This window comes from Clupea harengus, chromosome 1 (assembly GCF_900700415.2).
Source record: "Clupea harengus chromosome 1, Ch_v2.0.2, whole genome shotgun sequence".
Taxonomy (NCBI): Eukaryota; Metazoa; Chordata; class Actinopteri; order Clupeiformes; family Clupeidae; genus Clupea; species Clupea harengus.
Genome location: NC_045152.1, coordinates 10952945 through 10968147, shown reverse-complemented (window position 1 = coordinate 10968147; position 15203 = coordinate 10952945). Strand labels below are relative to the sequence as shown.

The window sequence follows — 15203 nt, the reverse complement described above, 5'->3', positions numbered from 1 at the left end:
CTCTCTATTCTTATCATGAGTCCACCTTAATCATTTTCTACAATAATGATATGCTATGGTGTACTAATAACACTCATATAATTATGAGTGCTTTGTTCTCCACATCACCGACACTACACCGACACTACAAAAATGTACCACTCACAAAAAAGCGCAAGACAGTCAATGTTCGACTGTGGTGTTTGCAATAAATGACTCGAGAAGGTTTTCCTTGTCGGCTGAATCGGTAGCCCTCATACAAGAAGTCATCATAATGGAATAATGGATCTTGGCGATCGCAAAGAACTCTCTCCCTCCGCTAATCTAACTATCTAATATCAGTCCTTGGTCAATGGGATCCCTCCTTTTTCCGGGGGTGTGGCAAGCTTATCCAGCTACACTTAAGTTAGCCTGCGCTGGAGCAGGTTAGTGCTAATTGATATTTTACTATGGTGATTTATCAAAAGTTGCTTCCACGAACCAAAAAGAGGGGCGTTTTTTATCTTAGCCTGAAAATTAGCTCGCTAAACCGATTAGCGAGCTACGACGAATACCCCCCTGTGCTCTCAAATCTTTGATCTTAATGGTTGAACAGACAGATTTGTAAATGTAAGGCTGACACTTGGTTAAATATAGACTGTTAAAGAATGGCTTGTTTTAAAGCAAAGATTTCACGCTCTAAAATCTTTGTTCTAGATGGCTCTGGTCTACAGCTGGCAGAGTGAGTAAAGTCACAATAGGCGAGCATTTAACCATGCATTTTAATGGGGAAAAAAGAGGGATGAAAAACGACAATAACAACAATAATAACAAGACAATAACAAAAGAAAACAGCGCATTGCAACCATTTATACACGCACACTACATTTATATATATATATATATATATATATATATATACTGTATATAATATAAGATACTATGTATTATATATTTATATATATATATATATAGGATATATATACGCTTTCTCTTCACACATATATACACTTGACATACTGTTGAAGCACTGGGCCTCTTCACCTGTTTACCAGAGCTGCAGACACATCACGCTTTCGCCCCTTCAGTGCCTCTGACCTTTAGAATACTGTGTCACACACATCCCCTCAACCACACACACACACACACACACACACACACATCCCCTCATCCTCTCCACCACACACACACACACACACACACACACACACACACACACACACACACACACACACACACACACACACAAACTCCCCCTCCACCACATGCACATCCCCCTCAAAAGTATGCATAGGCGACCACCCACACACAGACACGTGCCAACCTACATGACAAACACATACTCTCAGAAGGAGAGTTGATGGAGGTCACATGTGAATACTATGGGTAGTGACTGTTGACTATCATTCTTCTTCTGCTTCTTCATTTGTCCATTAAAGGTGACAGATGCGATATATTCATTATTATGTATATATAGAAATATGTAATCTTAACTATTTCCGAACCCTCTCCGCTATGCCCAACTATCTCTATTCTCACCAAGCTCACACTAGCCTTTTTTTTTGTCTGTGACCATTTAGAAATCTGCAATCATCACGTCTGTCTAAAAGCAGTTCTGTACAAAGTGTGATCAGAGCAGGATACCATCTTGTCAAACAGCCAGCCACTAATAAAGTATGTTTGGCACATTGGCTTCACTAGAGGCGAATTTGTATTTATTTGGCATTGTTGTCTCAAACCACAACGTCTGATTTGAACCAATATTGCACTCATTGTGACTCATTGTATTTTTAGATTGGCTGGGGACTGAAGGCAGCCCACACATTACAGTATAAAATGATGTGTTCTGCTGTTTTGGCCTTGACTGAAACAGGATGTGGTCTTCATCGTATCTCTTTTTTTAATCGCAAGTCGCCAGGCCTGCTGTTACACTGTAGTGGACCCAGGGGCGCTAATAGCTCTCCGATCTCTAGCTGATGCGTGTGCGTGTGTGTGTGTGTGTGTGTGTGTGTGTGTGTGTGTGTGTGTGTGTGTGTGTGTGTGTAAATGCTATGCGAAGAGCGTCTGTTTTTTTCCATGCATCTTTTTCTTTCTGTCTGCAACAGCCCCCCCCCCCCCCCTGGTGAGATCATGTGGTGTGATCAAGTCACAGAAATGTCACATAGGTCAAAAAAACACACACTCCTGAGACACATGGGCTTGTACAGATGCTGGACTAAATTGCTTGCACAGGCAACTGTGTCACCACATAGAGGAATACAGTCACTGACAACCTATGTGTGGTGTGTGATGCTCAAACGGGTAGACTGAAACTGATACTGAAGGGGAAGAGCATCACTGCAGAGAAAGACAGAGAGAGGGGAGTGTGTGTGTGTCAGAGGGGCTAGATAGAGGGAGAGAGAGACAGAAGGAGGGAGAAAGAGAGAGGGAGAAAGAGTGCGTGAGTGAAAGAGAGAATGAGGAATAAAAAGAGAGAGAGCTGAACAGCAAGCACCTGAACAACGGTGCCCTGGACAGTTGCAATGGCCAGTGCTTGACCGAACCTGCGCATGAAGGGTGAGTTTTTATACTCTTATACTTTATACTTTTATAATGACTGAAGTTAGGCATAAGACATGTGTGAGGATTGCAAAAACATTATTTTTCAGCAGGTGTATTCATTTAGCGTTTGTTGTTGTCTCAAATTTTATATCTAACAAGAGCATGCACAAATTCAAATGGAGACGTGTTGAGACATCTGACTAATTGGAAAAAACCTACTGTCAACACAGGCTTCTTGTTAAGGCAGTTTGCATCAAGTGTTTTTTTTTTCCGTGTGTTTACTCAATCCTACCGTCAGTGACGCACAGCGTACGGCTGTCAGCATAAAGAAGATGAGTACTCACGGTTCGCTGTGTGTGTGTCTGTGTCGACTGATCATTCACCAAGGTTGCACCATCCAATGTTCCACAGATGAGAGCACGAAGTTTGGTGATAGAATCACTCAGATGAGCCCCACTTCACCCCCCCACCCCTCACCCCTCACCGGTTCGCACTTGAAAGTTTCAACCACCCACACATGGCCATCTGCGGGTTGAAGCCAGGACACATTACTTCATTAGCACTGTCAATGATGCACACTATAGTCTTTCACAAGTGGTTTTGAGCCTCATCTGCAGTGCAGGGGAGTGTTCACAGTTGTGAGGGCTTTATGCTGACTTAAGCACACCTTCTGTAGATCGGAAGCTATAAGGTACAAAGGTTATACAAAGGGTGAAATGTGAATTTGTTGTGTAGTTATGATACGGTATATAGACATGTAGATATTTAAAAGGAAAATATAACCACTCACTGACATCTCCCTTCCATTTCACCTGTTTTAGTATTGATTTCTTAGCATCATTGTTTGTGTTGATGTATAAGGTTGGTCAAGACATAGGGAACAGGCTTCTCACCCAGTGACACTGTGGGTTTTAGAGCCTAACAGCTATGGCCATGGTTGACAGAATTTTGTATTGCTGTACGTCTTACAGTTCAGGGACCTCATACGTGTACTCCCTGGTTGTCAAACCCATGACATTAGCATGTCCTGCACGTTGCCAGCACTCCCGCTGAGCTACAGGAGCAGCATGCTTTAGTCTTACAGGGTTCAACTAACATTTACTCCACACTAACTCTACACTTTAGTGAACCAGGCAACTCACGCTAACTGTATGTTAGGGCAGTCGCTGACCCCATTCCCGATACGGGGCCTCTTATGTGGCCGTTGCTGCAAGTTGTAGTCTTTTCCTGTTCATGACAATGAGTCATTTCACTGAACCACAGGTAAGCCGGCAGCGGTTGAAGTAATCATCTATCTCTTTTATCTCCGAGGCAACCGCAGCTGACCCAGCGCAGGCCAGAAGGGGGTGAGGTGTGGCTTAAGGCAGGAACGAGTTGTCACTTAACATTTAGATCAACATCACACGTCAAGGTATCACTATTCATGATTGCGAAGAGATATGATACCTTCTCCACTGATACCGCACAGGTATGTTTAGATTGTCTTAAGTGGCCAGTGTGTTTGTTGATGTTTAGCATATGTTGTTGTCTTTCAGTTCCCAGATTTGTCTTTTGTGTGAATTTCATCTCAATGAGCATTTACTTAATTGATATTTGTTTGCTACTAGGTAAGTGTGCAGATAGGACACCTGAGATAAACTAACAGAAATCTTTCTAAAATGATATTCTACTGATTCTGTATGTTGTAAAATGCATACGTATAGTACTGCAGCTTTCTGCTAAAGGTGTGAATTCAGTATTCTCCATTGATGTACCTGAAATCTGGAAGATAATATAAAATGTAGATAAAACACTGAAATTACAAATAATACTTATTATACTCAATAATACTCAAATAAAATGTTGTCATACTAATGCCTGCTCATCGGAAAAGTATGCAATCAGAATGAACAATCATAATACATTTCTGCAAGCAACCAAAACAAACTGTTCAATGTTTAAATGTTTAGTATTTATATAAGTGGTAAACAAACAGTAGCTGGGGCTGGTTATGCCCCCTTCATAGCCTTATCAGATATGTAGAATCCATCTTCTGATCACATGGGGAGATTATACAGCAGCAGCAGTTGTTGGCTCTGGTAAGGGCGATGTATGTACTTCATTAGTTATTTTAATCAGTCTATTAAAGGATGTAAGAGTTGCGCACTTGTCATGGTGTGAGAGGTTTCTGTGGAAGCAGCTCTGGCAATTCCAACGGAGTTGGTTTGATGCCTGTTTACAAGATTTATTCCTACAATTTACATTTGAAAACTTGAAAAAGCACTTCCCTGTACTCCTACAAAAACATGGAAAACATACAACAGACAATGGCAACAGAGGAGCCTTTCAAAAATCCAGAATTGACCCCTGGTGACTACTATTACAACAATTTTCCAAAAGAATACATTTTGCTGATGAAGGTCTCTTTAAATAGAGACAGAAACCTGTCGCCCTGTGTAATCTCTAATTCTGAGTGTGCAGTTGTGTGTCGGCGTCTGTCAGTGGATACATTCAATGTGATTCTCTCTCAGTTTCACACAGTGAACCTCCAGAAAGTGCAGCGATGGGAGGAAGCCAGACGTCTTCCCTGGTTCTTTCTCGTCCTCGTCCTCGTCTTCTCCCCCTGCCTCTCCTCCTCCTCTCCCTCCTGCTGCTTCTTTTGGTGAAGATGAGTCACCAGGAAGGTGAGAATCTCCAAGCTACTGTCAGTCTCCAGTGAACTGAAATACAGTGTGGTGACAGACTGAAAAAAGAGAGTAAGAAACAAAGAATGACTGCAAAAAAAAAACACAGTTGAATGAATGACTTGAATAATTGACTAAACAAATGAATGAATAAGGCACAAATGAAAGTTATATGTAAAAAAAAAGTCTGTTTTGCCTAACCAACAACACACCACACACCACCTACTTACGCATACACTATATATTCACTATGGTCTTTCACGAGAATAGACAAATTGTTATGCATTCTGAAAGTGAAAATCGAAATATTCTGTCGTGAGAATGACAGAGCGAAACTGGCAGTACTGTTGACTTTTCTCTCCCTCGCCGCACCCTGTTTCATGCAGATCTGTCTTGTGTGAATGACTACATGGGAAACGTCAGCTGTGTGTGGAACTGTTCAAACCAATCGAGCAAAGCCAAAGATCAATGCATCCTCAAGGCCAACATAGACCAATCTTCTGGCAAAGAGTACGACTCGGGTTTCTATAATCCACTGAAAGTATACTAACTACACATAAACTATTCTTATTAGTATACTAACTGTACACAAATTGTGTTTATTAGTATACTACCTACACACAAACTATGTTTATGATTAAAAAAAACTAAAACATATGTGTCTTTGGAACCAAGAATAAGAATACATAACCAAAAAGATTTGTATGTAATTATAGAAAATATAAGCCTGAGACGCCCTTGTTATTATTGTATATTTCACACTGGGTTATCCCCGAATAAAAATACACTCTTTTCTGATTGCCTGACAGTTGAATATTTTTGTATCGATGGGCACCCAATAAGCATATCTGGTTAAAAGTTGAATCACCATTCTTTATCAATATGCTGGAAACTATGAGCGGTAACCATAACAGCGTTGATACTTCTACATCAGCGAGCGTCTCCCCTTCATGTTGTGGAGTTGTTTACCTTGTTGTTAACCTTGTCCAACATTTTCATATATGGGGATACCTCAACAATGTGTGAAAAGTTCAGAGACTTGATTGACTTATTTTTATTTAATTTGTTTGTTTGTCAGAAGTGTCACATGTAAACTGATGTCACTGGGTCAAGATCATTGCTACAAAGGCTGCCATGTTCAGTTCAAGAACAAGGCAAGCTATACGATTTCTTGGTGCATAAATATAATGCTGAATGCTTTGGTTGGAATTGACTGAACAATGTGCATGTATAGATTTATACAAAAGCCTACAAACAAAGCTTTGTTTGATAGTAATACTTTACTATTGTTTTTGTTTCATGTGTATGGGCGTTCTTTCTTCACTAACAGGTTTTCAGTTTTACAAACAAAGCGGGTCTTGAAGTTAAGTGTAACGGCAGCATTGTGAAATCTGTCCGCCTACATTTTGCAAAGCACAGTGAGTACACTCTCACATACTTTCTCTCTATAAACAAACACACGCAGGTGTATACACTATACAAAAATTAATCTTTCAGAAATGACCAAAAGTTCCTTTTTATTGCTGTCTTGCAGTCAGGCTGCTGCCTCCTGACATCCCAAGTGTAGCCCAGGGCAATTTATCATGGAGCCCTGGAGCCAGTTTGCCCCGGCACATGACCCAGTTCACCTTTGAGCTACAGTTCAAGGGGGCAGATGAGCCATGGGAGGTGAGCATGGAGATACTGGTGTGTGTGTGTGTGTGTGTGTGTGTGTGTGTGTGTGTGTGTGTGTGTGTGGTGTGTGTGTGTGTGTGTGTGTGTGTGTGTGTGTGTGTGTGTGTGTGTGTGCGTGTGTGTGCGCGTGTGTGCGCGTGTGTGTGTGTGCTGTCCTGTACTATCTTGTCATCATCATCACGGCATGGACATGGGCATGGGCATCAGCTGGCATTGCTAAGCTCTTCCTCCTCATCTTCCTCCTCCTCCTCCTCACCCCTGTTCCTCCTCCTCTTCTTCTCTCTCTCTCTCCCAGAGCGCTCCTCCCAGGCCGGAGTTTCGGCGCCAGGTAGAGCTGAAAGATCTGTCTCTGCAGCAGGGGGGGAGGTACCAAGCCCGTGTGAGGGTGAAGCCCGTCACCACAGGGGGAAAAAGCTCCTATGCGGTCACGTGGAGCGACTGGAGCCCTGTGCTTACCTGGACGTCTGACGTGGGAGATCCACCTCCAACCCCATCTCCCCCAGGTACAACAGCCCTACTCATTGATCTACACTGGCTGCCTGTAGCTGCTTGCATCAAGTTCAAGTCACTTATGCTTGCCTACAGAGTGATTGCTGGTTCTGCTCCCATCTACTTAAATGCTCTTGTAAGGGCAAATGTTACCGCCAGGATGCTGCGCTCGTCTAATGAGCGTCGTTTAGCACTGCCGCCTGTGCAAGTACGGCAATCTAGACTATTCTCATTCATAGTTCCACGTTGGTGGAACACGCTGCCTAGCACTACCAGAGCAGGGGTGTCCCTCTCTACCTTTAAGAAGCTCTTGAAGACCCAACTCTTCAGAGAGCACCTCCCTTCCTAACTTGCACATCTACTAGTACTTAACCTGCACTTTTCTTTTCTGAATTCTTATGTAAAATTGTATTTATTGTTACACTAGGTCTCTATTGCTCGTAGCTTGACTGTTCTCTCCCTTGTACGTCACTTTGGACAAAAGCGTCTGCTAAATGACTAAATTTAAATGTTACAGCCAACAACAACAACACTACTACAACAAAGGGAATAATAATAATAATAATAAGCTTAATTTATTTGACAGTTTTTGACAACAGGGTATACAGGTGTTTTACAGAAGATAACAGTAAACGTTTGTGACAATGTTCGATGTGTATGTGTATATTTGTAGGTGTCTCAGGTTTGCCTCTTACAGACATGGAAATTGGCTTACTGAGTGGAGGACTCTGTCTGGCTGCAGTGGTGATAATGTGGCTTATCAGAAAAGCCCACACATTAAGCTGGTGAGACGCTCTCTCTCTCTCTCTCTCTCTCCTTCTCTCTCTCTCTCTCTCTCTCTCTCTCTCTATTTCAATCCCTCTCTCACACTCTCTCTCTCTCTCTCTCTTTCTCTCTCTCACACTCTGTCTGTGTGTGTGTGTGTGTGTGTGTGTGTGTGTCTAGGTGTTTTTGTTCATTACAGTTTATCTTTTTGTGTCATAACTGTGTCACCACACCACCCCCTTTCTGTGTATGTGTGTGTGTGTGCCCCCCTTATCCTAAATCCCAGACCAAATCAATCAAACTCAAGCCAACCTTAAGCTGAATGCAGCATCTTACATAACAGGCCTTGTCTCCCTGATCTCATCTCCCCAGTTGCAGTTACTTCAGGACGAAGAGCCAGCACATCCCTGACCCCTCCAGATACTTCCAGCCACTCCACTCTGTTCACGGAGGGGACTTTCAGGTACGTTAGCATCTCCAGCAAGCTGGTCTGCTCCCAGATTCATTGCCCAGGTGAAGTCCTGTGCTACATGACAAGCTTAATACAGACCCAACTCAAAAAGCACAGCAGACAGGGAAGAGAGAGGGAACAAGGCGTCATACTAGGGATTCAGAACTGCTGATTGTAAATGGCTACACCAGGTAAGCATAGTCAGGTCAGAGTAAAGAGCACACAAGACTTGGAGCACACATGCACACACACACACACACACACACACGTATTAGCATGGGTATGTGTATCATAGCCCGCTGACGTGAATGTCTGCAGACAGGGCCTAAAGAGCAGTTTCAGAACATTGACCTACTCTTTGGCATTTCTGAAGATTTCCCCTCTTGGTCTGTTTTTTTGTTCTACTGTCTTTGATGAGTGTCCATGTGTGTAAAGTCAGTGTATTGTAGTTGTAGTACTGTAGTCTTGTTGGGAAATGAAAGCTGTGAGGTTTGTCTTTTCCTTCCAGCTTTAGATATGAACGGATGCAACTCACACAAACACAAAAACATGTACACATTCAAACAAATGTTCCATTCCTAGAAACTCTTGTGGTTGGCTGCTCAGGTATGATCAGGTTCTCAGCAACACACACACACACGCACACACGCACGCACGCAGACACAACTCACTCTTTTTCATCCATTTTCATTAAAATGAGAGAGAATATTTTATAGCAGGGCAGGTGGGATATATTGTGAGAGGTAAACCCACACACGCACACACACACACTCTCAAAACACACACACACGTATTGGCATGGGTATGCGTATCAGAGCCCGCTGACGTGAATTTCTGCAGACAGGGCCTAAAGAGCAGTTTCAGAACATTGACCTACTCTCTGGCATTTCTGAACATTTCCCCTCTGTTTTTATTGCCCTACTGTCTTTGATGTGTGTGTGTGTATGTGTGTAATGTGAGTGTGTGTTTGGGTTTGGGTTTTTATACGTGTGCGTGTGCGTGTGCGTGTGCGTGTGCGTGTGCGTGTGACCACAGAAACTACTTTAGTCTCTAGTCTTGTTGGGAAATGAAAGCTGTGAGGTTTGTCTCTTCCTTCCAGCTTTAGATATGAACACACACACACACACACACACACACACACACATACACACACGTATACATTCAAACAAATGTTCCACTCTTGTAGGAGTAGGGTCAGGTGCTCAGCAACACACACACACATATACACACACACACACACACACACACACACACACACACACACACACACACACACACACACACACACAACTCACAAGTCTTTTTTGGCCCATTTTTGAAACCTCTCTCGTCTTCTCTCCCCTCCTTTATTCTCTCATCTACCTCATCTGCTTTTCATTGTCAAAACCACCACCACCCCTTCTGCCTTCTCTCTCTCCATCCTATCGTGTCCTATTCCCCACCTTTCTTCATATATTGTTGACTTAAGCACTTTGTGCTTCTTAGCCCTGATAAGTACCATATAAGTAAAACTATTAATTTATTTATTTGTAATTCCACAGAAGTGGCTGAGCCCAACGTGTGGCCCCGAGCCGTTTGGCCCCCCCCAGCCCTCTGACTGTATCTCCCCCGTGGAGGTGGCCCCCCCGATGCTGGACACGGAGCCGTGGCAGACGCCTAACGCCCAGGTGCACCTGCAGGCCAAGAGCAGTGGGGCCTGGAGAGGCAGTGGTCAGTCCTCTGGCTACTCCAACATGGGCTACTTCTACTCCGAATGCCAGCCTGGCTTAGTGCACATAGAGTCCTGCCCCATCTACTTCATGTATCCGCCCGAGGGGGAAGCGACAGCAGCGCTGGGCCTTGACACCTCTGGGACCTCCGGAACCTCATACGAGCGACTGGAGCAGATTGAGCAGTTCCATTCCTCAGGTAATCCAGACCTTTACGACCAGCCCTTGACCCCAGATTCTGGCTTTGGGACAGAGGTGAACGACGAGGGAGAGGGGATGAACGAAGACGAGGAGTGGAAGCAGGACAAAGAGGAGCACCCCTGCATTGTGCATTTCCAACGCCTGGGAATGTCCATTAGCATCCAGACCCCTTTGAGCTCCCCCAAGTCTGAAGATACCACCCCTGCACTGACATGCAATTTTGACTCCTCACCACCAGAGGGCAGCCTGGCCAGATCAGCCTCCATGATCATCCAGCCCTGTGGTAGTGGGTATATGACAATAAAAGAAATGCAAAATACCTACAGCAACAAGTCAATTTAGGGCAAGAAAAACAGTATTACAGATGCTAGATCATTAGCTTTAGCTAGTTAGCGCCAAGGGAGCTATCCCTGGAGTAATTGATGGGCATTAACATAATAATGTTTGCACTTACAGCATTATGGCTTTGGGAATGTCTTAGGTATGACTCCTGAAGATCGACCCTTTTGACTTCTACACATTATTATTGTCTCTTTACAACATGGTACGGTTTGTCAAAATAGGACAGAAGCTGGTTTTCACACACGCATTGTAAACATATAGAAAAGGTTGAAGGCTGTCGTCAAGAACATTTGTGCACATATATTTAGGAGAATTATACCGTTTGAACATACTCTACTTAAAGCTTATATTTTTATATTTTCAGTAAAAAAATGTTTGGTTTGTCTCACTTGATGTTGAATATGTACAAGGCTAATAGACATGCCTGTCTTGTTGCCACTCTGACTTTTAGTCTTTGACCTTTAACCTGCTGGTTCCATGGAGACAACAGAAAATTCTCCCTCATGGACAATGTTGAGGGTTAGGGACAGAGAAGTTTGCGATTCCTTAACGTAAGATGACCTAAGTAGGTCCTATGATGTTCACCTGTTGCACCAGGGATGAATTCTAAGATTTAGCTTTCCATCTTGTTTTTCAACGCCATTGATTTGTAAGTGTTTTGATACTAGCTCATGAATATATTTCTAATATTTCAGTGTACAAGCACACAAGCAACGCAATAAAAGGTGCAATGGATAGTGCATTATTATGTTTGAACATTAAATGTATAATATCCCATTTCCATGCATATTTACAGGGGGGTGATAATGCTCTCCTGAGAGGCTAAATTCTGTTGAATGGAGGACAAGATCATTTTTTTATTTGTTTAATAAAGACTGCCAACTGTAAGAACAAAATCACTTTAAAAGCAGAAGTGGACATCAAGCAACAACAACTGCTCCATAGAAAATACATAGACTTTAAAAGGCATTATTTAACCCAAATTGCAAAAAAGAAATCAGTGTTTAAAAAGTCTTTGTTAGTTCTGCACATTTGGTTGTTCAACATGAAGTAACAATACAGCAGTCATAATTCATAATCATGAATCATAAAAGTTGCTGTTTATATTTTTGCTGTTTTTATTATTTTCATTGTGCATATTTGAATATGATTCATATGATTGTAATGTCATGTTATTATGCCATAGAGCTGATTTGTACTTTTAAACACATACAGTATTATGAAGGCTATGCACTGCTGCGACTACAGTTAACGTTGACCAGCTGCCTCTTGGTAAGCACTGCTCACTGACGCTTAAAGCTTCGTATCCATTGTCAAAAGAGTGATGTAATCATGTCATAACAGACGCCCTATAGAAGATGCCACATCCTGTCATAAGATGCATGAGATACATATAGAGTATAGAATGATGTAACTGTTATGCTACTGACAGTCATTTCCATGAGAGCTCTTAAAATGACTGCTAGATAATATTTTCAAAATTATTCGTGGTAACTCAGTCGTAATATCCATGACAATTATAGTCAATTATATTGTTATCATTTGTCAGGCTGTAAGCCATGGCTTTATTACTATATAATGCATTTTCATTGTGTTTATCATGAGATGTAACCCTTTTGACATTCAAGTATTTCATATCCAATAAAGATTTACAATGCATTTGGCAGTTTCAACCATTCTGTGTTTTTTTTTTTTGTTCTTCAACTGTTGAACTATAGTTAAAGAGATAATGTCCCCTTTATCAGATGTGTTGTCAAAGTATCACTGTGATGCTCTTATATCTTACATTATAATGCATAATGAATAATAATATATATCTTTATAGCTTTAAAAATATATATTTTATATATTGTACATATGGAGAGAAGTTATTTTGCATGTGTGAATAGGAGACAGGAAGGTATTTGACATTTCGGCCTGTCTATACGTGTGTTTTATATGTTCTTGTGCGTGCATTTGTGTGTGCTTTTGTCTGTGGGTGTCACTGTGTTTGTTGTGTGTGAGCCTGGACCTCTGTGGGTACGGTGTGTGTATTAATGTGTGGTCTGACATTTGCATGTCAGAGGGCCACTGCCAACAAGCTTCCGTTGTTTTTGTGTGTTAACGAGAAAGCTGTCACAAAAGAAAGAAAAACAAGGCAGGAAGAAAGAAAAAAGAAAGACAAAACATAATTTGATGAAAAAATTATTTATATCAACAATTTTTTAGACAATGCCATAAACATCTTAGAAAACTATATTTATATAATAACAACAATAATTATCTAATGTCAATCAATTATTGTTAATTATTACCACTGTTTATAAAAGATTTGTTCACAACACTGTGATGTGTTGCTGTTTTCCAGCCATTACAGATACGCAATGCCCCCCCCCCCCCCCCCCCCCCCCCAAAAAAACCTGCTTGTGTGTCACAAGTTCAAAGCCTGCTTGTGTGTCACAAAGCTCAAATATGTAGACATTTAAGAATGCCTCATCAGCATTCTACAGTTTGATGTAGTTTTTAGGGGCTCACATGCAGATGAGATCTCTCTCTCAGTGTGTGTTTGTGTGTGTGTGTGTCTTTGTGATAAGGCAACATATTGCAACACTGACTTCACTGGAAAAAACTTTGAGGGGTTAAACACAGCTGTGGTAAAAAAAAAACAGCGTCTTTTCTTCAAGCCTACACCAGCAACTTGACAGAATTCTGCTCCTCTTGAAGTCACAAAGCAGGGCAATCGAGTTTCCAGATGGTTCCGATGCACTCTGCTTTAGAAGAATATTTCCATCTACTGTGGCAGTTTTTTAAATTAAGTAATTTAAATGTGTGACACTGCTACAGACACATTAGGATTTAGGATTGGTTAAACTGTCGAGAGTCTAAACATAAAGCCCTGAAAGAAATCCACTGATTAATAATAATTACTGGCAAATGGTCTGTAGAATTTACTATTAAGAAAACTTTTACTGATGCAGTGTCAGGAAAGGGGACTTTTATGTGTAAGGTGTAACAAAAAGTACATCCTAAACTGTTATTTGTATGCTTCCTCTGTCCTTGTTCCTTCGTCCTCTAGCTCTACCCCAGAAATTGCTCTAAGATAGACGTCTTGAATAACGTCTCATTTCGTTAAATGCTCTGACAGGAACCGAGGAATGGGGAGAGAGGAGCAAGGAGAGAGGACCTATACGGGATGGAACAGAGGGGCAGCCTTCACAGAAGTGTTTTCAGTTGGGATGGGTGACGTGTGTAAATGACCCACAGATAAAGATGATCAAATTAAGAGGAATGGAATAGGAATGGAATAACATGGCTTATCACTGAAAAAAGAGAGACAGACAGAAAAAAGATAGAAAGCAAGAGCGAACAACAGAGAGATGAAAAAAAAAAACATATCGTTGTATAGACAGTATGGGGTGATGTGTGAGGGTGGGGACAGATTTTTATGTTGCCTGTTTTTCTGTGTGTGGTATGGATAGTGCCTGTATCTGTGTGCATGTGCACCTGAGTGTGATATATACGCATCTACATGTGTGTACCGTATGCATAGAAGTGAGTGTGCATTTACACACGTGTGCCTTTATGTGCATGTGCATGTGTGTATCTATCTCTATAGATGTCCTTCTTTCTCTCTCTCTTTCTATGTGTGTGTGTGTGAGCATACGCGCGTTTGCGTGTGTGCATACACGCAATGCGTTTGTGTGTGTGTGTATGTGTGTGTGTGTGTGTGTGTGTGTGTGTGTGCTTGTGATATAGGGGTCTGGGGTTTGTGGCTGATGCCACAAAGAGGGATCACAATCCATTTCAGGGAACTCATTTTTACTTCAGTAAGGTGGTCTAAGGTGGTGAGTGGGTATATAATCAAATACATGCTTTTCGTCCAGATGGAACAATGAGGACAGAAACAAGAGAAGAAACTGAAACCAATGTGGTGAAAGCTGGATACAAACACAAACATATGAACTTCCTCCATTGAGGTCTCATACCTATTCTGTGTTGCATTTTATGTTTGTCATGGTTTTGAAGGTACATTTTCTTGTAAAGGAAAAATTGTGTTACCCCCTAGTGTGCTCTGAGTCAGAAAACCTGCAAAAATGAAGGAACTGCTTTTACATTTTGACATCCCAAATATATAGCCCAAATACATCAGTTAGCAAGTCAGTTAGCTTTTATCAGTGCCTACTGCACTAATGATGATTTTTGCAAGGTAAGTATGTTGGCTTTTAGAAGTTGCTTGTTTTAGACAGAAACTCAATGCCTCCTTAAAATGACAAAATGCACATTGTTCAATTAAGGACACGTTTGTGTCAAATATGAAAAAGGCCAGCCCAGTCCCAGTGTCCACATTTACAGAAAAAAAAACATGATCATGGTTGCATAAGACCCTATTAACCAGAAACACATAAGAGGCAATGTCTACCAGATGTGTCG

General features: G+C 41.7%; 1 protein-coding gene across 2 annotated transcripts; it reads left to right on the top strand.

The window, feature by feature from the left end:
- The first annotated feature begins 2081 nt into the window (after positions 1–2081).
- Positions 2082–12466, top strand: il2rb (interleukin 2 receptor, beta). Of its 2 annotated transcripts, XM_031567496.2 has the most exons (11): positions 2082–2514; positions 3811–3967; positions 5010–5162; positions 5549–5672; positions 6241–6316; positions 6493–6580; positions 6697–6830; positions 7132–7339; positions 7999–8110; positions 8463–8553; positions 10083–12466. In XM_031567496.2, the coding sequence occupies exons 3-11, from the start codon at positions 5042–5044 to the stop codon at positions 10791–10793; spliced, it is 1665 nt and encodes a 554-aa protein (XP_031423356.1). In that variant the 5' UTR covers positions 2082–2514; positions 3811–3967; positions 5010–5041; the 3' UTR covers positions 10794–12466. The 2 variants fall into 2 exon arrangements, with proteins under 2 accessions (XP_031423356.1, XP_031423377.1); XM_031567517.2 differs by lacking the exon at positions 5549–5672.
- Positions 12467–15203: the final 2737 nt, after the last annotated feature.

Excerpts from the sequence above, each read along its gene's own strand:
- il2rb (XM_031567496.2), top strand. The coding sequence starts at position 5,042 with ATGGGAGGAAGCCAGACGTCTTCCCTGGTTCTTTCTCGTCCTCGTCCT. Across the intron at positions 5,673-6,240 it reads GACCAATCTTCTGGCAAAGA|AAGTGTCACATGTAAACTGA; the intron begins GTACGACTCGGG and ends TTTGTTTGTCAG. Across the intron at positions 8,554-10,082 it reads TTCACGGAGGGGACTTTCAG|AAGTGGCTGAGCCCAACGTG; the intron begins GTACGTTAGCAT and ends GTAATTCCACAG.